Source organism: Taurulus bubalis, assembly GCF_910589615.1.
Source record: "Taurulus bubalis genome assembly, chromosome: 11".
Lineage (NCBI taxonomy): Eukaryota > Metazoa > Chordata > Actinopteri > Perciformes > Cottidae > Taurulus > Taurulus bubalis.
In genome coordinates, this window is record NC_136599.1 from 17,559,077 (window position 1) to 17,586,760 (window position 27,684).

General features: G+C 39.3%; 1 protein-coding gene across 1 annotated transcript in view; it reads left to right on the forward strand.

The window, feature by feature from the left end:
* Window positions 1-24,053, forward strand: part of LOC306743090 (TOX high mobility group box family member 2-like) — a gene marked incomplete at both ends in the record, with an annotated part of 71,686 nt that extends 47,633 nt beyond the window's left edge. The window contains 6 exons of the mRNA XM_079225571.1: window positions 1,604-1,858; window positions 17,020-17,250; window positions 19,760-19,840; window positions 21,898-22,296; window positions 22,935-23,074; window positions 24,011-24,053. Of these exons, the coding sequence (XP_079081697.1) occupies window positions 1,604-1,858; window positions 17,020-17,250; window positions 19,760-19,840; window positions 21,898-22,296; window positions 22,935-23,074; window positions 24,011-24,053 (1,149 nt within the window). The remainder of the gene's footprint in view (window positions 1-1,603; window positions 1,859-17,019; window positions 17,251-19,759; window positions 19,841-21,897; window positions 22,297-22,934; window positions 23,075-24,010) is intronic.
* Between the last annotated feature and the right edge of the window lie 3,631 nt (window positions 24,054-27,684).

The following is a 27,684-nucleotide window of genomic DNA, read 5'->3' on the forward strand; positions in this document are numbered from 1 at the left end:
CATTATGCTTGTTAACAATAATAATAAACAATGACAAAAGACACATTTGCAAAACCTTTATCATGGGAAAAGGAATTGTCAGTGATAATATTTCTGAGCAAGCACCAAGAGTGAGTGTTATGGGAAGAGAAAACAGCACATCACCCTCTGATAGTAAACTACTCCATTTTATTATTAGTATTTTCTCCCTAATGATAGTGCACATTATGAGACTTTTATCCTATCTTCAAGCACCAGTTCTGCTCGTGGGGACATTGTAGCTGTTCCTAGACGTTTCTTGCCATTTGTTTGCTAAAAGTATTTGTTTGCAAGATGAATTGCTGCACTGGCAGGCGAGATGACAGCCTACACCAAGATGATATTGAATTGATTTCTGAAATGTTGCAGAACGGACTAGTTGATGTGTACCACGAGACATGAATAATAAAAATTCTATTAAAAAGCTCTTGAATGGCTGACACTGGAATATTATTTGTGATGATTAATTTTCTTCAGTCATTATAAAGGGGAGTTGGCATCAGATTGCCTCTGACAAAATTGCTTTTCATTCCCTTGTGAATACCCTCAGTATGCTTTTTGAGAGCACAAAACCATATTTCTCAGCCTAATATTATGTCAAGATAGGCCCTGGAAAAGACAAGCACAGGCTTCGCTCATGTATCACCTTATTAGTGCCATAAAATCTGTGCTGTTTTACCTGCTGGGGGTCATTTGGACTTGGAGAAATATGAGGTTTGTTCAGTCTACTTCTTTGTTCCTAAAGAAATATGATTGGCATCATAATAATGAGATTATAAAATAGCCACTGAGTGTCAATGGTATTTAAATTTGATTAACTGTATTTTAAAGGCGTGCAGGCTGACAGTGTGTCGCTTTAAAGCTGTCAAGATTTCTAAAGCAAATTATTCTGTACAGCAGCTGTTGTTGTCTAACTCTAATTAATTTGCTGTGTATGTTTGTGTTGAATTATTTCTTTACACTTTTGTAAGCATAACAATTTGCATTTCTAATTATTTTCATTTTCAGCAAAACAGTCAGAATTGACTGCTGCAGTTCAGTGTCTGCTGCGAACACAAATGTGAACAACAAAGTGCAACAGGTGCATTTTAAAAGCCAATTATGGAGCTTTTTAATTACTCCGGAAACATCTTTTGTTTCGTAGCAGTTCCTCTCCCGCGTCGCTATTGAACTTCAGTTTGCCATTCAAATGCCTTGAAGCAGTACGGTTGTTTTCTTTAAGATTCAAGTGATACAACCAGCTCCTTATTTTATTCATGCTGTAACTAAATGCTGCACTGTTTTGAGACACAGGTACAACATTCTTCTGTTGTTCTGTTAATGTGGATTTTCTTCTGCGTGCTTCCTCCCACGTTCCAAAGACTTGCAAATTATTGTCGGTGGGTTTTAGACTCTAATTTGCCCATACGCGTGGAAGACTATCTGGGACCTGCACTGGCATTTTCCTTTGTTTTATTAATATGCGTTGGTAACAAATTAGCCTCTTGTAACCCTGAAAATGCAGCAAAAGTACGCATATGAGTAAAGGCTGCTGTGATTGCAGTTTTATTATCTTCTAAAAAAAATCCCTTCTCTGCATTTCCAGAGCTACTCCAGTCACGGAAGAAGCAGCAGTGGCGGAGGAGCAGGGGATGAAGACTACGAGATCCCCCCCATCACACCCCCCAACCACGCCGACCCTTCTCTGCTGCACCTTATGGAGCATGAATCAGGTTACCCTTTCCACTCCCTGCCTCACAACGGACTGCTCAACACCTACTCCTACCCCGAGCTGCCCGCCCTCATGATGTCCAACATGCTAGGTCAGGACACCCACCTCCTCTCTGGGCCTATGCACTCGGTGAGTACACCTTTTTTTTGTCTGTCCCCTTTTAGCTGCGGCCCTTTGTGATCATGCATGTCAAGGGCTGTGGTGGGCTATTAGTCTCTGTGGTCAAAGGGCTGGAAGTCAGCCAGCAAGAGCTGAGCAGTGAACATTTTCTCTGAATGTTTCACAGGTTTGTGTTGTGGAAAAATTGTAGATAAAAACACATCAAATCAACAATGCAGCAATGAGACAGTGAATTTAATAGTTTGTCAGTCTGCCGTTCTCAATAATCTCTGATTATTTCTTTTTAATAGCAAAGCGTTCTTCTATTAAAGCGATAATTAGCCCGGTTAGAGACCAAGGAAGCTGTCTTGGCCAGAGTGTATAATACATGCAACATTTATAAATATGAGACGTTTGCAACACAGCTCGTTTAATATCAATTCAGCTGCACAACTCAAAGATTTCATTGCCTCAAAGTGAGCCAAGAAAGGGAACAAGAAACTCGGCGCTGCACATTTTCATTCGTTATGATCGGCAAAGCAAAAGAGGAACGCGGAGGGACGGAGGGGGTGCAATGTTTTGAACAGAAAATCTTGAGGAGAGGGGGATATCCCTTGTCAGCTGATTTTTCTTTTCAAAAGGACGCTGAGGACCCCCACTCCCCCTCCAGTAAAGGGAGTTTTTCTTGTGTTAAACATGCTTCAGACTGAACATGTAAACACCCCTGGCGAACACATTCAAATGCTTTAATCATAGGATCGAACCAGATGAATTATAGATGGCCTGTGTGGTGAATTATTCAACGTTATATACTTTCATCTGACATAAATATTACTTTTTTCTCTCTCTGCCCTCCATCATGAATATTTATGCTTTAATGTGAGTATCCGTGGCATTTATCCTCCGTTAATCAGGTCTTATGTGATTTTCAGAATCAAACTGCATATATTGCAAGCTTCATTTTTTTCCATGGGTGGTAGCTAAGGCCTCCATTAAACCCAGTCTTCAGGATTAGGTCACAATCCATTGGCTACTGTGCTGAATATGCTCGGTGCAGGCGAAAAATCTTGTTGACTGGAACATTTTCAGTCAATCTGTTTTTGAAAATCCAATACAATAATTTGGATGAGTCGATTTTAGAGGATAATAACATACAAACTGGATGCATGTATGCAGTATTTACAGTAAGTATAAAGTGTATAGTTATGTGATGTCCACGCACCAGTATATGTAACAAAGCAGCCCTTTTTGTCCAGTAGCATTCTCGAAGGAAACGGAGAGAGAGAGCCTGCTTCTTAAACAGCTTTTGTTTCACCTTTGCAATTATTTATTTTCAAATAGCCCTTCAGGGTAATGTTCCATTTTCTTATTTCACACCCCCTTTTCTCATAAATGAACCGTCATTGCAATAAATCACCGCACAAACAGAGACTTGCACACACTGTGAAAGGTCCAGAGATTTATGTAACACATTCATGTTTCCCACTTCCACATTTTAGTACTACTCTAGCAGAGCCTGGCTAATAATAGCTGCTATTAATATTTCTTGTTGCCTAGCAACCCCAGCAAGTAATAGCTTACTCTGGAAAATAGATGACCGATAAGGAAGAAGGAGGGGGTTGGTGGGGGTTGGAGTGTGTGTGTGTGGGGGGGTGGGGAGAGGGGGGGTTCAATTCATTTATTATCTCCTGGGACAAGAGGAGCTTATTTTTGAGGCTGCGGAATAGAAAAGTAGGCTATATATTGAGAAATATTTTAAAGCAATTGAAGATGACGTTATTTTCATTTTGGTTCCATTAGGGATGTTTCATTTGATGTTGCCCCAACAAAGTCAATCAACCTTAATTTCATACTGATAAAGGCGTAATGAGGAACATTTAATTCATGCCTGCCGAATGCTTAAAAAATAATAAGGGTTAATGGAAATATTCTCTCTGTGAAAATAAAGACACAAGCCTTTACCTTTGCTGTATTGTATTTAACAGAAGCCTTTTGGTAAACCAACAAAATTGGAAGAGATAGCTAGCAAAACGCTAATCGTTCAACTGTCTTCTTTCACCATTGCTGAAGAAGCAAATGAAAAGTCAACAGCGTTACCTTAAGGATACATTCCTCTTCAATAAAAGCTATCCTTCAGAGCACATATAAACCTCCTACAAGTACAAGCTCAGCTGGAGCAACAGATACGCTTCATCTCAAGGGATGTTGTTGCTGGTTTTTGTACAACATTTAGCCCGAGGCTAACGCTCTGTAAACTTCTCCCTGCTTTGGGATTCTCTTTTTCAGCGCACATCGATCCTACAGCAAACACAGTTAAATCATTTCAGCAGTGAGCGCAGTGGACTGACCATCATCTTCATTCTGCATACTGTACGCACACAATCAGTTCGTCCCGGTAGTGTTTAAGTCTGTAATTTCTGCTCATTTATAGCTCACTATATAGCAATCTAATGATTTCTGGCAAGCAGAACATCATATGTCTCTACAAAAGCCCTGTTTTTTTTCCAGCTAAATGTATTATGTTTGACAACCTCTTTTCCATCTAATTATGACTCCACAGACAGAATAAATATTAGCTGGTGAATCAAAAGCACCAAGCAGATGGGGAAAAAAACTGGTGTCAAAAACTTGCATTGAGTATTAGGCAAATATCAAAGCTTGAGCATTTGATGTACATTGCGGTTTGGTTTTTCTATTTTTATTTTCAACTGGCAGAACCGGCACTTTGTTCAGGTGTAGGGTTTGATCCTTTCTGCTGCAGTCGCATGTTGTTCATAATAGTCTTAACTGCCAGTTTTGAACCATTTCTCAGACTTGAAATTGCACCATTTACAAGAACTCCAACAAGCAGAAGGATCATTGGCGTTATAAAAGAAAGAGCTGACAATCAGAAATGCTTTTACATTCTCTTAACTCCTCCCTGCAACGCTGACCTACTCTGTCAGCTCAAGGAAGAAAGGGTCAAGTCTTGGATGACTGGATACTGCGAAATGTAACGCATCTTCATGCGAGTGCTCATTGCAGAGGGAAATTCCCCGTCTCACCCTTAGCTGTCAGCGTTCCTGCCACCCCAGCGCTCAGGGAAAGGGTGGCACCCAGGGGTCCCATGTTCAACAAGCCCCTTGATCGTTCAGGTCTGGCTGAGACTACAGCCGGGGGAGATGCAAGCAAGATCTAGCGCTTTGAAAAAATAAAGGAGGAGGGACACTCCCCAGCAGATGGTAATGAGGGGTCGTGGAGGAGTTTGCAGCACGGCCCCAACATGGAGCCTTGAGGGGCGCCAGCACGTTTAAATATTGAAACAGAGCACCAGCCCCTGTCTCATTACCAGCATAATGAGGCTGGTAACGGAGGAGGAAAGCCCCTGCTGTCAAAAAAGCAGCTGCCAGTTTTACAAGTTTATGTCACACATTCAGTCAGATGACTCTTGGTGGGAAGTTTGTTCAGTTTTTGTTACATACCACAAACATGTGGTGCTATATTAATATTTTTGGCAAGATGTGTGGCGTGTGATAGGCCATCGGTGGTCAATTTTTTAAGTTGGGAGAAGCTATAGTTTAGATATGATGGAAATATTGTCAGTTGAAGATACTCCTTTGGTTATTAATTGATTATTTGGGTTTTTGTTGTTGTTTTTTGTTAACTTGAGGGCAAAATAACTTCATAGCAAGATGGCAGACACACTCCTCTGACATGTATTACTTTATAAAGCTGGTATTGGAGCGTCCATATAGATTCATGTTGGTGGCCACCTGATAGAAATATGTGTAGTATTTAATTCCTTTTAAATCTATTTCAATTTTAACTAAGCCCTGAGGAAAATTCTGGATCTTTAGCTGCTAATTATTTGACTTCCCTGGGTAGTTGCTAAATTAGTTTTACTGCCATTTGGTGCTGAGCCTGTATGATACATTCGGATTGTTTTCTACTAAATTCACTCTACATTTCTAGACTGTACCAAACAATACATTATCAAGATGTAAAACCAAAACATTAGCTAAAAGAGTCTTTGTCGGCAGGGTTGCATAAACATAGCACCCACCCTCCAGCCCCCCCTCAGGTCAACACTGTTCCGTATTTAGCACCTTCCAAATGTATGACACAGAAACACTGAGTGTATTAGTGCATGGCTGTGCAATAGTGCACAAGTACAGTATGTGTATGCGTGTGCTTTATTTCCAGGATCAGTCTTTGTCAGAGTCACTGATTGCTACAAGGTTATATGAGCTTGACTTCATTTAGACTGTGAAAGGAAATTTATTTTGCATCACTTGGCATTTAGGACATAGACAGCGGGAAAAAAGGCCATAACAATTTTAATGCAGCAACATAAAAACGATATTGACTGCTGTGTTTGACAGCGGAGGGGGTAGTTAGATAGAAGCACAATCTAGCCATTAAAAAGATCCAATGTTGAGACTAAGCCTATCAACATTGTTCACAAACTTGTTATATGCAGATAAATATATTGATACAAAATATAGAAATGAAAGTGTTCACAGTGTGAATCTAGTGGCCGACTATCCTTCAATCTAATGGGAAGTACTGCCTTAAAATAGACTTAATGAAAAGAAGAAAGAAAAAAATTGCAGTTTGACTTGACTTGCTCACATGCTCAGTGCAGCTGGATTTCTTGTGTTTTTTTTGTTGTTTTTTTTTAAATTGAAACAGCAATCTTTTTTTTCAATGTAGGTTTTAGACATATCTCATATGACCTGCTTGCTCTACTGCCTTTCACTGGGATAGAAATGACATCTCTGTGACGTTCCCAGATAAATCACTTTGTGTAACAGTAGAAATGTTTTCTGTTTCTGGCTTTTCATTTCACAAAAAGACAGATGCCCTTCAGTGCTGCACTCCACAACAGGGGTGAACAATGTGTCTTGTATCTGTCAAGAGAAATGACAGCGAGATAATTGGTAGGGCACTCCCGTTTCATTTAAACTGAAACAAATAGGCTTCCGAGAGAATTGAGCTTTAAAAAAGTAAAGCTTTGTTTTGTACAGCTTATTATGCAGGCTTCGGAGTGGAGTAATGAAGAAGAGTATTAACAGATTGAGCATTAAAAACAAATGCACATTCATTGCTGCTCATGAATATGCATGCCACTAATTCAAATAACCTTAGGCGACTGTTACGACTAATGAATATTTAAAGCAGCTTGGTCACAGAGATTTGAACATTGCGTTACAGCTGACTTTCTGGGATCATCTTGTACAAGGGTAAACAATTAGGAATGGCAAAAACAGATTTCAGTGGTGATCAAAATACATCTGGAAAACAATATCTCATGTTGTCATATTAGTTACGGGCCATTGCCGCTCCAGAGGGGAACGTGATGACATACGAGAGGACAGTGAGAGGAAGAGTTGGCAATAATCATAACTATTAGTGGATTATTAATCAATTAGTCATTCAACGAAATATTAATTGACAGCTATTTTGAAAATCTAAAACATTTATAAAGCAAAAATGTTAATTATTAACTGGTTCCTTTTTCTCTGTTTTTTATGATTGAAAAAGAAATAACTTTGACATTTAACAGCTGAATGGTCATAACAAGCCATTTAAAACTGTAACTTTGATGCGCATTTGTCACTATTTTCTGCCATTTTGAGGATCACATTAATAATTGATAAATTGAAGAAAAAAACGAGTCAATAAAGCAAGTAATCTTAAATTACAGCCCTTATGAAATTTCGTCAAACTTGATAAGTCAATTTGCTCTGTCCTCAAACCTCCTGAGTCGGCTCAGTCAGGGAGCTTCAGGGAGCTTCAGCAAGCAGCGCCTAACAGAGCGGGACTCACCCTCAGAGCCGGGTGACCCGGGGCAGAGTAGATATGTTTACATTTACCACGCTGGTTTTGAAAAAGCCCGACATCCTTGAGTGCTGCAAGTACGAGAATCCCGTACTGCCCACTTAAAAGGAGGCCTCTGCTGCTTCCTTTGAGAGATCAGCATGGTGACTCGTCCTCCTCGCCACCACCGCAACGCTAATTAGGCCCACTACAAAGCCAGCCTGTGGGGATAATGTCCCATTATTAGAGTCATTTGTTTCAATTAACCGCTCTGTGATTCTACAATAGTATGGCACAGCCCAGTGCAAAGAAGCCATTACTCTCGCCCAAGGAACCACTGAGGTTTGGGACAAAAGTGTTTGTAAGACGATTTTACGGATACCTGCTCCCGCCAGCGTTGGTGCTGCCAGGCTGCGCTTACTGCCCAGTCATTGATGAGTTGTTTCAGCACTGAGGGAGCAAAAAAAGTCCAGGTTCATATCCTTTTCTCTTTTTTTAGCTTTTAAAGACTGGTTATATTTCTGAAATGATGGATTCTTTGTTTGTGTGAACTTCACTGAGAACAGATTGAAAGTTAATATGAGAATTGTAGACTTAAGCTATAGGTTGTTCTCGTTTCCATGCTGAGACCCTTGTGGTGTGCTGAACTGCTATTCTACTACTCTATAATTACTCTATATTGCATACTTCATGCTACTGCAGTCATTTTTAGACTGCAGTGATGTTACTTGCTGAACTCTGGCTTTCTCCTCAGCTCGTGCATTACTCTTGTGACTCTAAAATCCTAGATTTTGTAGATTTGAGGAGATTGCCTAATATATTCCCATCACATCAGGAGACAAAGAAAACAAATTGCTTTGACAGTATTTCTCCCCTATTTAAGACTTGTGAAATGACAATTAGTCGAGTGCGTTCATAGCAACCAACAAGCCACCTTGGTAATAGTTGTTTGTGCACTTGTGTACTGCTTTCTGTTGGTCACAGCTGGAAGCTGAACAAGCCTACTGGTTGCAGGTTGCATAAGACATGAGTATGAGAGAGATTATGACTATGATTTTGTTGCCTGATGTAAGAGGAATAACGTTTGTATAAATGGCTTTGATGTCGGTTCTTCAGTGATTCTTCAAGCACCAAAAAACATTGTGTCTACAAAAATGAACTTCTTTCTTGAAGTATCCCTCTTTCCAGATCATTTGCATATTGTTTTTAGGAGCTGCAGGCTTCACTGTAAACTACCTCAATGTTTTTGGACACTTAACAGCAGTAGTACAAAGACACTTATCAACTCCAAATGCTCCCGAATACGATATCTCAGAGCACTTTTAGGTCCTTTCAACACTAGATAATGGAAACTTCGATTGTTACCAAGGGGTTGCTGCCCTGTGATGCCTCTGTTGCCAGGCTCTCTCATTGGCTTTCTCCCCCTGCTGTGTGGATGTTTACAAAGAGACATCACCAGCTCACATTAAAGGGTTCAAGTTGTCCCCTCAGGCTGTTGCTATGGAAATAACCCTGCTATGGTCGCTCATTCATGTTTGATTAATTGTTTTTTTCTGTGCTGCTGCCTCTACAAAGACCTCATCATGGGAACATTTCATCTTGAAAACAAACAATAGAAAAAGATGAATATGTCCAAATCTGTTTTATTTGGACTTTGAAATATTCTCTCCTCCTGCTGCGTGGCCTTTTTATGATGGACATTCTGTGGGGATGAAAGTCTTAGAAATTGTATTAGTGTTGCATTAATGTTAACAAAGCAATGCCTGGGAAGCCATGCAATCATTCAGACCATTTTACCTGGACTGAGGACAAGCATTTTGCTTTTTTTCCTCTACTAATTTGCACTGTGCAGTGCAGTGCTGAGCTACAGCAACCCACTGGGGCCAATTAGGATGCCAGCAGAGCCAGGAAGTGCATAGCAGATGCTTTTGCCACTATTTATTAAAATCCAATCTGCGGGGGCCCCCCAACAGCTCGTTAAACCACCGTTAATCTAATTAGCTCTCACTTGCCACTGTTTTCACCACATTACCAAATACAAGGGCCTCAACTTTGCAATTTTAGGCTGATTAAGTAGGTCCAGAGCTCTTAGGCAGAGCTCATAGGGAGGAGCTACTCAGAGCTGTCAGTCATTTTCCAGAGTTGGATAAATCATACAGCTTAGTGCAGCAGTGACTTTGGGCTTGAGTTTCAATTAAAATATCTGCAATATTGGAATATTGCTTGAAATCAAAATCCACAATGCCTGCTCAGTTGTGCCAGAAGACATGTTTTAAAACATTAATAAAATACTCCACACCATAAAAACCTTGTGTATTTGCAATGACATGGCACCAGAACTGGATACATAGCCCATAATGGGCTCTTTATAGATCAGGCCTATACGATACCCACTTATGTCCTTTGATGTCTTTTAGATCACGATCATGAATCTGCACTTCCGGTTCATTATTGTTTGGGCCGGGATGTGTTTTTATTTGATGAGTGCTGCTCTCTGAACAAGTGCCTGGTTCTACTCAGGGATCTGTGCGGCGGCTTTGACATTCAGTCCTGCTCATTGCTTACAGATGGGCAGTCTGACATGGAGCTGTAATCGCTTCCAGATGAGTATATATTTTAAGACATATTCTAATCTATTAAGCCTCATGGTGAACTAGATTATGAGAATACACAGTGACAAAACTAACACAGTGACTGTAAAATAATTGAAAGGTAGTATAAGTATGAATAAATTATAGGAATGTGCAGTTTAAGTCAACACGCTGTGTAATATTCAAACAATTTTAACAAGCATCCTGTATTTTGGATTCCAACCATGACGTTTAAAGGCATTCTTAGTTTCAGAGAAAGTTGAATCGTTCAGATCTCAAACAACTTTGTTTACGTTCTCATCGTGCCTGCCAACATGTTGTAAGGCCACATTCTTGACAGCATTACACACAGGGGCACTTTGAAATGTGAGGTGAAACCGATACCTAAATGCAACGAAATGCATGTAATAAATACAAAAATGTAAGCCCACATGATCCCCTGCCCTAATTAGGGAAACTTAACAAAGACTTGCTTACTCCTTCTCAAAACCCACTCTACCATGTATTCCCTTCTCCAAAATCATTGGATCACTCAGTCAGGTAGAAGACTTGATGTTGTAATTCAGTACAAATACACAAGGTTGGAAAAACTTTGGATTGTATTCATCATTTATCATACGTTTCTGTGCTGCCTGCATCCTCGCAAGCTGCAGCTAACAACTAGATGGATGATTCGGTTGACAAACATGCTTTTACATTTTTAAACCCGCTGACTTTGTATGAAAGACGGGTGCCACAATAACTTTGTGCTCTGATGTTTTTGTTGCGCTACACAACCTTCAGGAACCCACTTATTTAAGGCTGCGAGTTATAGCTGGTGGTGAAAATTGCAGAAAAATTATACATGGCATCTTAAAATTACATTATTCTCACTGCTGCTTCTCTAACCACGGCCATTTATCTATTTATAAACCCACAAAGGCTTAGAGTCTGTAACAGCTGCACTAAGCTGCGCTTCTCTTCAGTATGTTGGTGCAGAGAGGTCCGTACTGAGATTTATTACAATGTGCCACGTATACAATTTTTACAATTGTAAAAATTCACTCTCAATAAAAGGAGTGTGTATATTGGAATTAGATTAGTCAGGCAAACAAAAACAGTGGTCAAAAGATTGGTTATTGCAGGTTTAAAGATGACCACTAAAAAATCATGCTTATTCATTTCAATACACTAAAACAGGGTTTAGCTGCCAATTCCTCGTGTCTGGTCTGACCAAATTGACGTTGCCGAAAGCAAGCTGCTATAAATCTGTAATTGCCACTTGTGACCACAGAGGTCACTGTTTAGCAAAAGCTTTGTGTCCGAAATCGGTCCCTTGTTCACTCATTGCCCACTTCCTGTATAATAATAGTAATCAGCTGTTAATGCTATAGTGAGCTTTAAATTGATATTCTGTTCTGAATCATCATCTTGTGTTGTCACTGACAGGTGTAGTGTTGGATGACTGTAATTTTTGCATCATTGCATTGTGTGATTGTTTGCAGAAAGTAGTGTACAAACCAAGGACATGTATTTTCAGGCGCTGAATTCCAAATTGAAAGCATATGCAGAGCAGTGGCCCTTAGCTAGCCATTGGGACACACACACACACACACACACACACACACACACACACACACACACACATACAGTGTGCACTAACAAGCACCAGCTAAACAAAGCAAAAGACAAGCTCTGTTAACAACACACACATGTCTTCATTCTCTGCTCAGGCAGACATAACCCTCCAATAATTGTACATAGCAAAAAGTTTTTTTCCAGTATTTTGGTGCTCTGAATTCTAATTTTAACACCTTTAACCAGAGGAGTGATACTTTTAATTCACAATATACTGCATGCCATATGTCTCTTTCATGCCTCTTAAAAATCATACTTTAAAATGTTTAATTTTTAGGCAGCTAAATATTGAGAAAAACAATGCAATATGTGCTCTCATTACTGAGAAAGTCCCCTAGTTTAAACTACTTTTATTGGCTTTTTTTCCAAGCCGGTTCTCAACCAATTGTTGATTGATATTCTTGAACTGCTGTTTTAAAAGAGCCTCTTCTGTATCACAGTCGGCTGCCGAGTGGTTCTTGTCTCATTCTTCAGGCACATTCAGACAACATTTCCCTGCAAAAACTAGCATGTAAAAATGGGTTTATCGTGTTTTCTCTGTTGAAGCTTGCACACTTACTCTGGACCACAAACTATACAACACACTGAAAGCCTCTATGTTTGTGTGTATTCCTATATTACAGTTGTTTGGCTTGAAATCCACCGAAGTGTTATAGACTTTGGAAATGGATGGCATTGAGATTTGACTTGGTGTTGTAATCTGCATCATGCTTTGCTGTAATGACCATCACTGGAAAAAGAGAAAGTGTATCCGTGCATCACCTCTGAGTAGTTCCTGTTAGTTTTTATGGCCTTTTGAAATCGATGTGCCATGCAGCACTCTCTACTTTGCTGCTCAGTGTATATGATGATGACGGTGATGATGATGATGATGATGATGATGATGATGATGATGATGCATATATTCAGGAGGCTGTGATTGGACAAACACTTTTATATTCTCCCATACTATTACCTGATTGTATTGTCTAAGTTAATGTCTCTTAAACTCTGTGAGTCTCTGCGCCTGCGCCCGTCCTTCTTTTTGTTATCAACCCTCTTCTCTCTACATCACTCCTCCTCCCTTTCTCCTTTTATCTGCTTCCTCTACACATCAACCCTCTCTCTCTCTTTTCTTTGCATCTCACACTCCTCTCTCACTTCCCCTCTCTCTCTCTCTCTTTCTCTCTCTCTCCCTGCTGTTTTGATAGTGACGCAGTTATCAGGCTGTCAATTCTAATCTTGTCTTGCCAGTGCAGTGCTGTCCATTCAGAATTACTGCTCCCCTCCTCCCTATCTGTCTCCCCACATCCAGCACCCTTCAGACAACAGAAACGCTGATGAGAAGCTAAGCCTGACTCTATAGTCCAGCCTTTTGCTAGTAAATTAGTAACCTATGTACAAAATAGATTAAGACCGTACTGCTCTGTACAGGACATGGTGGTCTTACCTAGCAACAGAGGTGTGCTGTTTTTGGCTGTCTCTACACTATGATCTTTAAAATATAGCTGAAGTGAATTTGTTTTGCAGCATCAATGTTGATCTGCTACTTAAAGGGGAAGTGTGTCCTCTTGCTTGGAGAAAAACGTCAAAAATGAAAGAGAAAATTATACTTTATATATTCTGGTGTCATTACTTTTTCTGCAAAGACCAAAATGTGTACATAGCACTAACTTTTGAATACTGCCATGTGCCAAAAACTGGCATCAAATATTTGGCTCAGATTTGCAATATTGATTAGAAACATGCTTCTTTAAATCAAAGTTGTGCAAAATTTTTGCCAGAGTTCTTGTTGGCTGCTTTTGTTAGATTTAACGTTTGAGAAGTCTGGCTTCTTTTGTTAAAAAGGAAAAAATATATAGCTCAATTCTTTTTTTAAGAAAAGTATTGAGAAGGTACTGTAAATTGGGCTTTTTTTTACTGTTCACTTTTAGGTCACATTATTTTCCCAATTGAAAGAATTGCAAATCGAATTTAGATTATTTTATTTTCATCTAAAAATAAAAAGTCAAATGTGAAAGCTAGAGAAGCATAAGAAGACAATGACCGAAAGCAGACCTCTGCAAATGTTTGCTGCGGTTTATGTTCCTGAAATGAAATGTGACATCATGTCACATCATGATATCTCGAGGACAGCTACAGAGATGCAGGAGAGGAGATAAATGTCCAAAGGTCCAGAATACACATTTTAGACTTCAGGATCCAGTGTCAGAACATAAAAATCAAAGAGCTACTTTACAGACTCATCATTTTGCATCAACAGTCACACAAAGAGAAATCCATTGTAGAAAAGGACCAGATAACCAATCTCTCCACTGACTCTTTCAGAAAATAGACCAGAATGCAGTGCAGCCGCAAGATGTTGCATTATGAATAAGGGATGTGACTCTTTTTTTCTCAAATGACAACAACAGCCATCATAATCATTACTGTTCTCTGCACAAGCAAGAGAAAACCGATGAAATATAGTGGATATGTGCTGGCTATTTGTTTATCCACTAACAATAATGTGTAATTTGTAATTGTTCCAATATATGAGTAATTTCAACTGAAAATTGTTGTTCCTTAATTATATCGCCAGGTTTACGTCTACACTGGGATCTGTAGGCTTTAGCTTGTTTCTTTTCGTTTTTCCAGAAATCTGACAATATTCAGGTTGTGCAGTTAGTGATAGTGTGGGCTCCATGGTAACGTTAGCTTAGACAGCTTGACACACATAGATACACATTTTAAATATATAGAGATTTTGTAATAAATACACAAAAAGTGTTACTGCAAACTTAACTTGTTTATTGAGTTGTAAACTAAATTATATGAATGTGAAGAAACACAACAATGCTTGTGTTCACGCCATCGACTGTTTTAAATCCTCCCTAAGCCAATGCTGACGTAGACATTGACAGGTTGGGGCATATATCTCTTTAGATTTATATTTATTCATTTCTGAAGGTCTTTTGGGAAATGTAGGAAACCACTGACAGCAGTAAATGTTGATAAGACAGGCTGACAGAAAATAAAAGTAAATTGAAAATCCCAGATTGATTATGTATGTAACAGACGGCGAAGGCTGGATTTGTCCTTTAACTGTTATACTAGTGAGTGGTTTCATTTTATTGTACTCTTTTAAGCCAACTGTTTTCTTTGTGTCTTTCGGCTTTATTGATATTTCTTCTGCCCTCCTATAAATTCACAAACATGAATAATGAGAGATACAATAAGAGAGGGAAATAAAGAAATGGAATAATATGCTCCTTGCTCTCCTGGTTGATTGCATGTAGCTGCAAGCTGTTGTGTGCCATTGCTCTTTCCTCTGTATGAATACATGTGAATTTTCCTGCAGATTATTTAGCCTTCTTTTTTTCTATTTTGTCATTCCATTAGCTCTACCTTCAGTTTATTCTATTTTCTACTTCAAAGGCTTGAGTGGAACAGATGTCGTTTCAAATGCCTGTCTTCTGCCTCATTGCCTAAAAGTGAGGGATGATTATTTTTTAATGAAACCAGGCGTAGTCACACAAAAAATGAATATTACCTGTAAGCTGTGAAATAGACAAGCAATACTTTCGCATCACCCTGAATGAGAACATCCATTCATTTCGGCACATCACAAAAGCCATTTTGAAGTTTTTCTTCAGCTGCCAAATGTGCTCCTGGACCTTGAATTTTGATTAGTTAATTTCATGCTGTGTAGAATACAGTGTGTTGTTTGGCTGCAAATGCTTTGCTGAAACAATGCAATTTTCAAAGGCAGTCATTTCCTGTTTTCCAATTGACAGTTAAAGGAGAAAACATGGCTGTTGCTTAATCCCGTGATAAGTATGCATTAGACGGATGTGAACGTCTTTAAATGTCCTCAAGTTGCTGTTTGATACGTGCGCAGGGACAAATCTTTTTCATGGTTTGTTCTCCCTCCCTGCTGAGTTTTAACACTGAAACCCAGCATCAACGGATTATAAAAGAGAATGTTCAAAGCTGTTTAAAATTTCTAAAATGCAACCTGATGAAATAGGAACTTGGCCTTGGATATGGGCTGCCTTTGCCAAAAAAGGAGTTCACTCTCACTTCAGTCAAAGCAATATTTGAATAACTCTCAATAACCCCTCACCCATAAATAGTGCACATAAGCATCCTTCATTTTACATAATACCAATGTATATCATTATATATTCAGCATGTCATTATATTTTCTATTATATGGGTGGAAATTGGATTGTTATTCCTTGCCTTTATAGCAACCAAGAAATTTAGCTGATGTTCCACTGATACTAATAGCAACATCAAGCCGTCACTTCTTCCTCGCCATCCTCACTCAGCTGCACCTCTTCTCTCTCTTTCTCCTTATCTTTCTCTCTCTCTCACTCCCTGCTCCTTTCCTCTCCCTTCCTCTCCCTCCTTCTCCCATGCTTGATGTGTTCTCTCCTCAGCAAAGAAGGAAATTTCCATATAGAATCACAACCAGGATCAGGTGACCTGGATTTGACTCCTCGTCAAAGCCCTGCACAGAAAATGAAAATGTATTCATGTGTATTTGATCGAGTACATCACACAGATGTGTGCCGTTTTTGCCTCCTGAAAATGTAGTGAGATTGCAGTGTGTTATTGTTGACAAACCAACTCGGTACATCCCATGAAAAATATAGATTTAATCTTTCTTTTTTTTTATGGTCTCCTCATAAAGTTGAATTGTTTGTGATCTACATGAAAGAGAGAAAAAATAAAGAGTGAGAGCAAACCTGAAAATACCCATGAATCCAGCAATTAAACTGATAAAATGATACCAATAATTGTATTATCCCAGGAGTCTCTTCCGTTTGGCCAGTTTCTCCTGAACTACACCTCCCTCCCCCCTCAGAGGCTGAACTCTCTGGCGTCTCACTGACGTCCTGTTAGTCTTCATTCACCCATGTCCATGAATTGATCTGTTTTCTCTTCTCAGAACAGGCTGCAGCTGCTCTTCGTAGAACTCTGCTGCTTTAACCCTCTTTTCAGCGTTAATTGAATGTTCTTGTTGGCAATTTAAATGATACTCTGCATCATTACTTCATTCTGATGTTTTTTTAAATATACTGTATATATTTAACATTGCAAGAATCAAGAATATCTTATCCAGTTCATAAATACACTAAAAGCTGATAGGAAAATAGTTATTTTCATGAACTGATTTATGACCAGCAATGTCTCTTCCATCCCTCTTTCTGCCTCCAGATAAACAGTGAGAAGCGGGCCTCTTCAGAAATGATGAAGCCCAAACCCAAACCTCAAAAGAAGAAGAAGAAGAAGGACCCCAACGAGCCACAGAAACCTGTGTCTGCCTATGCTCTTTTCTTCAGAGACACCCAGGCGGCCATCAAGGGACAAAATCCCAATGCCACCTTTGGGGACGTCTCCAAGATTGTGGCCTCCATGTGGGACAGCCTAGGAGAGGAACAGAAGCAGGTGCAAAACATGCAGACCTGGAATATCTGAAACAATAGAGTGGATGAGGGAAAAAGGAAATCTGTAATGGATGTGGTGAAAAATATTGCAAAGACACGATCAAGATACATGTTATAGAAGAGAAAAATTAAGTTTTTAAGTGGAAGGACTATCACCTCCACATGTGACACATCTTTGCACAAATGTACACACATGTATTACTATATGTAACCATACATACATTGTCTTGCCGGGAAAAAAAAAAATAATTGCCGGGAAAATCTACATGAATGCACGCACATACACTGACACAAACACATGCACACATTCTCGGCTAACCAGTAGATGGCATGTGTGCTGCAACAGGCAAGCAGCCTTTCCCTGGCATTATGCGCTGTGTAATTACCAGAACATTGCTGTGAGATACAGTTTACCTTAATGAGCTAGTTCCTCTCTTTCTAAAGATAATCCATCCGTTTATCTCCAGTCTCCTGACTCTCATAAAAATGATTTTCTTTCTATATTTAATTCAAGCAAAGGGAAGGAAGGAGGAGTATTATGTGCAACAGCAGCTGTAAAACAGTCTGAGACTAACAAAGTTGGCCTTTTTACAGGCAAAAAAGGGTCAATATGTGAAAAATAGAAACGCACCTGGGGAGATCTTAGGAGTCTACGACTGTTTTTTATGCAGTGGGTAGATTCACTCACACCCACATGCCGGTGCTCATCCGCAAAACATACCCTCAGTGGTGCTCTACTTGTTTTCAAATTCCACAATGCAAAGGGTTCTTCTTAGTTTTTCTCAGCAGTGTAGCTAAAAAGGGTTTTCCAAAAATATAGTGGAAGAAGTGAACATTATCTTTTCTGCCAAATCAAAGCTCCAGGCCCCGGTACAATCCACACTTCCTGTGTCCCTCCAGTCGTCTCCGCTAATGCCTCCACATCATGCATCTTCATTGGCCCTCTGACAAGCAGGGATGTGTGAACTTCTCATTTCCACTCTCCTTATTTATATCTCTCGCCTGCTATTTTGATCCTGCCTAGAATACAGAATTAGTGACCCCCCCCTCTCACTATCGTCTCGTCCTTCGATTTAGCTGAAGGGCATCTTGGCTATCCAGGAAGAGTGGTCTATTGTTTTTGTAGCTATTTAACGTCCACTCCAGCGCAACAGTAATATGCTAATGATGACAGAGTTATTGGGGGTCATGGTGTGTTGTGTTACGGGTATTCAACTCCAAGAGAAACTACATTTGTTTGCCTCTTTTGCTATTAGCAATTATCTTGGGATGAGTACAGTTTACTTTTCAGAAAGGATACTGTGTGAATGCAGTATTACAGAATATGTTATTTTCCAAAATGTTTCCTGTGGAGCATAAGCTCTGTGGCATGTACATGGAGCACACAAAAATAGGACCGGCTAGCAAAACTCAGTGCTTTTAGAACCGACCAAATGTATCTGTAGCAACAAGTATGTAAAAGTGTTAAAAAAAAAGATATTTTCCTAATTTAAATCATCAAGCATTTTGGCATTTTTACAATATTTTAATAAGGCAAAGTGTTGTGTTTAGACAACATTTAACATTTGAGAAGCTTTGCATCCCTTGCAAAATGAAAAAAGGGGTTTGTAGAAAAAAACATGTTTTTCTCAGACTGAGGTATTGATGAAATATTTTATTTTGGTATTAGCACCAGTGCTTGCGTCAGCAGGAGTATGAAATAAGATATCTAGCCCTGCATAAAAAGTACTTTGCATGCAAACTTTGGTTTTCAACTGACAAACATACTTCTCTCTCCTTTTTGTTTTGCGTAATAGTCATCATTTTACCTATAGCTCTTAAAGCTAATAGCCCCATTTCAGAGTCTACAACCCACACAGACAATGCCTGGGAAAAAACCTGCAAGCACAAACACATCCATATAAGCCGACTTTCTTTATGGAAACACTGAGATCATTCAAACCCTGCCGCAGCCGATAGTTGTATGACACAGAGGTTCATATATTACACTAACAATATGGAAGACAGTTTCAAACAAAACTCATATACATGCAGAGATCACATCCTAATGTGCCAAATGACAACAATCATTCTGGTGAATCACTAATGTCAGTCGGTATGCTGATAGGAGTGTTATTGTGAAGCTAAAAGGAGAGAGAGGGAGAGAGAAAGGGAGGGAGAGGGAGAGAGAAGTTCCAGTTCATTTCTCTAGGTGGATTGGAATGGAAATGATGTGTTGCTACGATAGATGGAGACACATTGAGATGAGGGAGTTTTTAGTGCTGTGATGAGGAAATAGAGGTGTTCTGTACCATTGGTTCTGATGGAAGGAAACATTAAGGGCGTGCATGAGTGCGTGTGTGTATGTGTGAATCATGTGTTTAAGAAAGTGTTAGATAAAAAGTATTTGTGTGTTACTGTGTGTGTGTATTTAGAGACAGACATGTGTGTCTGCACATTTATGAGCATGTCAACCTCTCCTCTCACCCGAAGCCTCTGGTTTTGATTTTTTTCTCTCTCTCTCTTCACAGGGGTACAAGAGGAAAACCGAGGCGGCTAAGAAAGAGTACCTGAAAGCCTTGGCCGCGTACCGAGCCAGTCTGGTTTCCAAGGTAACGCTTATGACACACAGGCCCCGGCTAAGACTGATGATGGATTGGATGGAAAATCCCTGCTAATGGGCTGGGTGGGGCTTCCTAGGGATGAGGTGTGGAGGGTGGGGGTATCTGATGCAAAAGAGCAGTCTGTATTTGGAACAATACCTGATTTCCATAGGGTGCAGATGTTGGGGGTTGGGGATTGTAGTTGGTATGGTGATATAGTTGGGGGAGGGGTCAGCACAAGCATATGGCCAAAACATCTATGAGGGATGGAGGAGAGAAAATGATTGCTCCCTCGTGTGCTATACAAAATATCAGGTTTACGTTTTATGTGTATCATTAGAAAATGCAAACCCTTAATGTAACTTATCCCAGCAGACACCTGTGTCATGCTTTAGATCATCGATTCCCACCATCTCATCGTCTACACCAGGAAGTCCATCCAAATCAACGCAAGCAATCATAGGCTTTTCTGCTGCCTTTCCACCTCTGACACCTTCTTGCTAATTCAGATCTATGACATCCTTTTTGCCGAGTGAATGATGGCGTCTTGTATGCACCAGCATAGTAGCACCTGGGAATAAAGAAAGGCAAGGAGGAGGGCTGTGGATTGCATTGTTTAGTGCCGTCTTGTATTAACAACACACAATGTAGTGTGGAGAAGATTTCTTTTGTCATTCCATTTGTTCTGCAAGCAAACAGCCTCATTTCTCTGCCCAATCTCCTGCATATATATATATATATATATGGATATATATATGCATATATATGTATATATATATATATATACATATATATGCATATATATATCCATATATATATGCATATATATTTATATACATATATATATATGTATATATATATACGTATATATATGTATATATATATCTATATATATCTATATATATATAGATATATATATATCTATATATATACACATATATATAGTTTTATGTGTGTGTGTGTGTAGTGAATGTGTGTGTGTGTCTCCTTTTCCCATCTATCTGTCAAGGTGTCTATTGATCATTACCTCGGTCTCAGCTCTATTCATACAAATGGGCTCCATTACCTTCTAATCAACACTGATGGCTGGAGATGAGCAATCTGACAGTTTATCATAAGGGCCTGGAGGGGGTGGGGCAGGGTGGAGGTGAAGGTGGGGGCATTCTTGTAGGTCCTGCACCTGCTCGGATACTGGCCAAAACGAGAAAGGTCAAAGTTTGGATGTTTTCCCTGTTTCCCCATCTGTCAGCGTGTCTACATGTGTGCATTAAGTGATGGACTGAAAATGAAATATCTACAGTCTCATTACACAGTGAGCGTCAATATGCTGAAAAAGATTTGCTGTTGGGAGCTTTGAGGGTCAACTGTCCTGTTAAAACTACTGGACAGCTGCACCAGGCAAGCCAGACACACACGTTCACTCTGTCAGCTGCTTCACTGTAGAGAAGCACAGCATTTTGACAGAATTGACCAGTACTACTGAGGAAGGCTGTGGGGAAATATTTAAAGGGGAATACTGACATTTCTCCACCTGGGTGTTATTGACATATATTTTTCAATAAAGTATTTTCACCATAATAACTTTTCAGTCATCACCCAAGTGTAAATGTAACATAATATTAAAGGACTAGTTGGACTTAGTGGAAAATCCAATTTATAGCCAAGAGTTAGATAACCACTCTCAAGTCTGCTCAGTTCAGACAAACAAGGGGTTACTACTTGCCTGGCTATCTTGTTATCTAACCGTGAGCTAGAAAGAGAATACGTGTATTGTATTTCCCAAACTTTTCTTATAAAAAAAACAATCCAACAAAAAGTAAGGACAGAAGTAGTTCCTTGGAATCCCTGCAGCTGTTGTAGCAAGCAACACACCACTTCCTTTTCAACTTCCTGACATACTACAGTATAATAAGAACCAGGTTCCAGAATTTCCCTTTACGATTCAGGTCAGGGCGGCAGTTTTGTTTTAAGATGAATGGGAATTAAAAGATGATTGATGAAGAGATGATTTACATGTAATTAATTGAAAGTAAGTTATGTCATTCAATTTTTTTATTCATCCACAGACATACAATGACCCAGAACCAAAAAGTGCCCAGCAGAACAGCCAGTCCTCCCACATGCTGCCCCCGAAGCAGCCCCTGTACAGCGTGCCCCCCCAGCCCTCCTCACCCTACCTGGGCCCGCCGGGCTCCTTCCCCCTGTCAGACCTCCAGAGCTACGCAGGGCCGCCCCGCCACACCCTGGCCCAGACCCTCAGCCAGTCCCAGATGCTGCCGCCCAGCATGAGTGCCTCTCCCCCATCTCCCTTCCAGATCAGCCCACCCCTGCACCCCCACGCCCAACTCTCCCTGCATCAGAGCTCCCTGCTCAACCAGCCAATCCGCATGCAGCAGTCGCAGCCAATCATCTCACACCAAATGGGGCTCCAGGCGGCTCTGCATTCCCCTCCTCTTAGCCAACAGGTGGGTCTGGCTATTATTGAGATAAAAAAAAGAATCATGAAAATGATGAAACACATACATCTGCTAAAGCTCCTCGAATGATCACTTATAAAATATATCATTATCTCTTATTATTTATCACCTGTAATCATATGCCTTACACTTTTCAATTGTTGCTAAATACTGATAGATAGCACTTCAAAGCATTGTTGATATTTCTTAGAACCACAGGCCTGTAATGCTTTTCTGCATTATTTAAATAATATCCAATGATTTCATCAGTTGCTGATAAAAATGGGACAACTCTCAGTTCAATCTCATTGTATTGTGTAACAGGCCTCAATCGCATTTTAGCATATATATGAAGAAGAACACAACACAGTCTGCAAAAATGGGTTTATAAAGTTGACTTTTTTCCCTAATTTAGTGGCAAACAAACTATTTTCTCCTTTTTTTCTGATGTTAAAATGTCTCCAATCCAGCAGGGGGTTGTCATGGTGGTGTAAGAAGTGGGATTTTAAGACCCGTTTTAACCAAGCAATGAAATGAGAGAGAAAAAAGTGCTCACACAGTATCATGGCTCAGCAAACTCTAATGGCTGGCCATCTCAAAGCTAGAGCGATATAACCACTCTCCTCGCCCTCCTCTCCTGTCCACAGGGGTTCTCCCATATTCAGGCTGATTACCAGAACAGTGTCGGGGGCTCACAGTCTCCAGGGGCCCCAAACCCAGGGCATGGCCAGAACCCTGACTGGGACAGCGAGTACTGCAACAGGGACTGTGGACCTAACCACTGCGGGTGAGCACGTCACACATTGTGTTATGGTGGTAGTGAATGTTGTGCGATGGACATGATGGTTAACAAAAATAAATCACATCGAGTTAGCCAAAAAGATGGTCCAGAATATAGATTTCTTGGCCTCTGTAGATCCAATCCAGGACATTTGATTGTTGAGAATATTAAGTATTTGTCTGACAGTTACTCATTTTCCAAATGAGTTGCTCTAAACCACTTCACTTTCGCACTCACAGACTCACAGACAGTATTAATCATAAACTGTGATTCCTCTGCTAAAGCAAAGCATCTCCTTGAAATTGAAATGAGTATTGCAGCAGTAGAACAACGCTATTACCGATCTTGGAAAAAGTGTGACATCCAATTAAGTTTCCCTGTGTTTCGCTCAGCACACATTGCCTTATTGAATCAAGCTATTCAAGCAGGTACAAGACGAATGTTGCGTTGTCTCACACCTGAAACTTAGTGTTGCTTCTCCGAGAGGCAGCAGAGCTGGAAGTCTGTGTCTCCTGTATTTAGAGCTGATTCATCTGGATGTCAAATGGGATCCCGCCTGGGTCAAATCATGTTTGATGCTCTTTGAAGTACATTGAGTCTTTGCTTAAACCTTTTCCCGCAGTGTCAGATCATAGTAGTTTGGAGTTTTGGAGCGCACTGAATTATTTCCAGTGTGTCAGTAAAGATAACTGGAGAACAGAATTTGACGTTTCGAGTTGCAAGTGATCTGCATATTCTGACTTTTTATTTACGCTGATTGATGTCTGTTGTTTGTCGGCAGCTTTTATGTTTTGGAGCTGCTTCCTTAGCAAGGTTTTACTTGGAATAGATTTCATCATCTGGCTGGGATTTCCTGGTGATATATAGGATCAACAAAAGTCAATTATTGTATGCACATGTATTCAGACATACATTATTGTAACACAGCTTATTCTTCCTCAGCAGTGGCATGGGAGCTCGGGACAAGCCTCTCTACCTCACTTGAAGTTGAAAGACCTCCAAATGTCAGACTCCAGGGAGCTTTCCACCATAACAACAACGTCATCGATGTATCTGCTTCTACGCCGTTTTTGTTTTGTTTTTTTGTGACAGATTCCGAAAATCCCAAAGACTGCTACAGTAACTTCACCTATTTGCCAAGCACTTAGATCGGCCAGAAGCCTGAGGCACTTCTCTTGCTTTTTTTCCTTATCAGTGAACTTTTCACTTTTCCGCGGGGGCAGTGAGCTTTAAGCTCGTGCCAACATACTGGAAATGAAGACCCAAAAAAAAAAAGTCTTCTTATTCTTTGTTGATTTTTTTTAAAGATGCTCTCTCTCCTCTTCACTCCATTACTCTGTTTGCCATAGATTGGCCTCATCAGGGAGAAGAAATGCTCTAAGCATACTAAAAGTGTAGGGGTTTTGGGTCGACAAGCTAATGCAGGAAACTAGAATATAGTCACCTCAGCAGGGGTGGATGTACTTCAGGACATACTGAAACACCCTAACTGAGTAAAAGCAAAGTGACATTTTAAAGAAGATAGTCACATACACTTTAAACGTTTGTAAATCATCCTCGCCCCTAGTAAAGGACTCCCTCTTTTCCTTTTCGTTCTCACAGAGTGATTGTAAATATCACCACAATGGATCCGTCTTATGTGTGTATTTAGCTGCAGTCCCTTACTTTCTTTTTTAAAAAAACATTCTTTTCGTTTGGCTATGTGATTTTCGTGCGGGCGGATTCAGTGAGGGAATATACACACTAAAAGTTGTGTTGAAACTGTGTTCACTGGTCTTGTCTCTCTCCAAACGAGAGAGAAATGCAAAGACTGTAAAACGCTCCATTTCCTCCTTGACTGGCAGTGCTCTGATAGAGAGTGTCACTCTCTTCATATGGCCTCAGGACGTGACAGAACTGTAGAGGTCAAAGGTTGATACCTCTCCTTTTAGCTCCTCCTCCTTTTGGTCAATAAGGACCGCCCCCACCTGTAACCCCGCTCACCTTTCCTTAGTCCTGACACCACTTGTACAGGTGAATTAAAAAAAAGTTGCTAAATGTGAAATGTTACTAAAGAAAAAAAAAACATAACAGTGGGTTTTAAAGTTTTTGACTAGTTTTATTAGGTGTTTTAGAATTGTGTTAAACTCATCTTTATCATTTTTTGTGAAGAAAAATAATTCTAAAGATATTTTGTTTTTTCACTGTAGCAGGATTTTTTTGCGTTTTGGAGGAACAGTCATGGGGTAGATATTTTAAGTTTGTGTATAAACCTGCCAAATGTACTTCTTTAATTTGTAAAGCCAGTGATGAGAGAACCCATTTTGTTTTGTTGAATATCATATGTTTTACGATATGGTCATTCTATTTAATTTGGTTACAGGTTTCACATCTATTTATGAATGATATGAAGTAACATTTTGGCTTATTTTCATCAGGGTGCATTATTATTGTTATTATTATTATATTATTATATTATTATTATTGATCAAACAACATTATTATTAGAATAATAAATATTTTTTCAGAAATTGTTGTTGGTGCAATACCAGTGTACCAGCATTAGATTCATTTTGTGTCACAAATACTTCTTTTTGTTTTCTTTTGTCTGTAATAAAATGTTTAAAGTGGAGAAATTGATGGTTATGTCTCTACTTATTATATCATTTTATTTACATTTCTGTGTCTCAACACATTTATTGGTAATTTGATGAGATGCACCTGATAGCTGTGGCAGCTTGAAAACATACCTTTGCTTTCGCCCGTATGTGTCTGAGGTTAATTAGGAGAATAATCTGTGATGTTGTAGGAAAGTTGATGTGGCTGCTGTCACATGGCTCATTAAGTGAGGAGTTGAGGCTCCACAATGTCCCTTTATTAAACTTTAACCTTTCCACATTTTTTTTGTTTTCACAAAACCAGACATGATCAATATCGAGCAACATTTTTTTCTGCCAGTTGGTTGTGTTTTCTGGTAAAGGTGTGATGATGAAACTCAGAGTTGATGCAGCAGTACATGGTCTTTCAGAGAACCACCTGAGAAGAAAAATAGGACGAATAAAGGTAGAATAGAAATGGAATATATATATATATATATATATATATATATATATATATATATATATATATATATATATATATATATATATATTCTCTCTCTCTCTCTCTCTCTGCACCTTTGTGTGCTTCTTTCTCGCTCTCTTTCACTGTCTTTCTCCATGTCTTGCTCACTCTCTATGATGATGATGATAACGCAGTGCCCCCTAGAGCTGATTCATGAAACTTACCTTACTTACTTGTGTTTTCCATTCCCCTAACCTGAAAAGAATCAGTTCATTACAGCTCAATGGCTTACAATATAATACCTTTATGTCTAAATTAAAATGAAAGAAGGCTTTTCCCCCACCATCATTACCCTTTTCCCACAACTGTGGTTTTACTGGGCAGCTTCCAGATGTGAATGTGTGTTACCGGGTGATCGAGAAATGGAAAAAGTACCCTTAAAATGAAAAAATAAATGAAACTCAACGAAAGAATAACATTTGTGAGCAGATGGGACCCCAATATCCCTTGAATGCCGACTAAGGAGGACAACATTAAATATGTCACACTTCAATAAGCTTTAAAGGCAGGGGTTTTATATACAAATACTGTTGTACTTGAATACAGCTGCATGACAGCAAGATGGTGTTGGACTGGATCTTTCTGCTGGTTTACCATCTCATATTAGTGTTCCTCTACTGCCATCTGCTGGTGATATGTATTATAGTTTATAGTCTCTGGTTCCAACATAAAAAACTATCAAACCTAATCTCAACATCAGGGGGAGAATATCCTAATCTGTAGGATCCTAATTTCTCATGTAATGGCTGCTCATTAGAGCAAAACACAATTTAGACTTTAACAATAAGTATGTCATGAATAAAGCCAAATAAATAGAACCATGATGTAAGATTTTAAAATGTACATTTTAGGAAATTGATTTTGGCTTTCTATTTATTATTTTATTTTAATACCTTTATTTTGAAACAAGTCACAATGCTCAGTGACAAGTGGATTTATTTCACTGACAAAATGTTTCTTGTTTTATGAAAAATAGATCTTGAAGGCTCAATACAAACAACTAAATAATTTATGAAGATTGATGTTGATGATGAATGTTTGCTGTAAAGTCGATCTCATCTCAGCTAGTTATATCATTGATTTGATGCTGATTTAGTTTTGCCCAGGGTTATTTAACAACACAGATAGCTGGCCAGGATACCTTACATCTTTACATTGCATTCTAACATACATTTTAATATATAATAGCAAAGAATGAAAGCATTTCATTCATATTAAAGATTGCTACTAATAAACACACTTAAGTATGTTTTAATTGTATTTATTTATGTTTACTTTGTCAATAACAAAGGTCCAGTCCTTAGAATATTAAATTTGACTCCACTATATTCTATGTACTAATTTACTATTTTCCAAATCAAATAATCTGATCAAGTCCCCGTTTGCAGAAGATATCAAAATAGTCCACACGTCCCTTCTGCAATATTGGCTCCTTGCTTGTCCAATCTCCCATCACTAATATTGTCCCCAGTAGCTCTGATACTGGTTCCATCAGGAGCCATTAGACCCTCTCA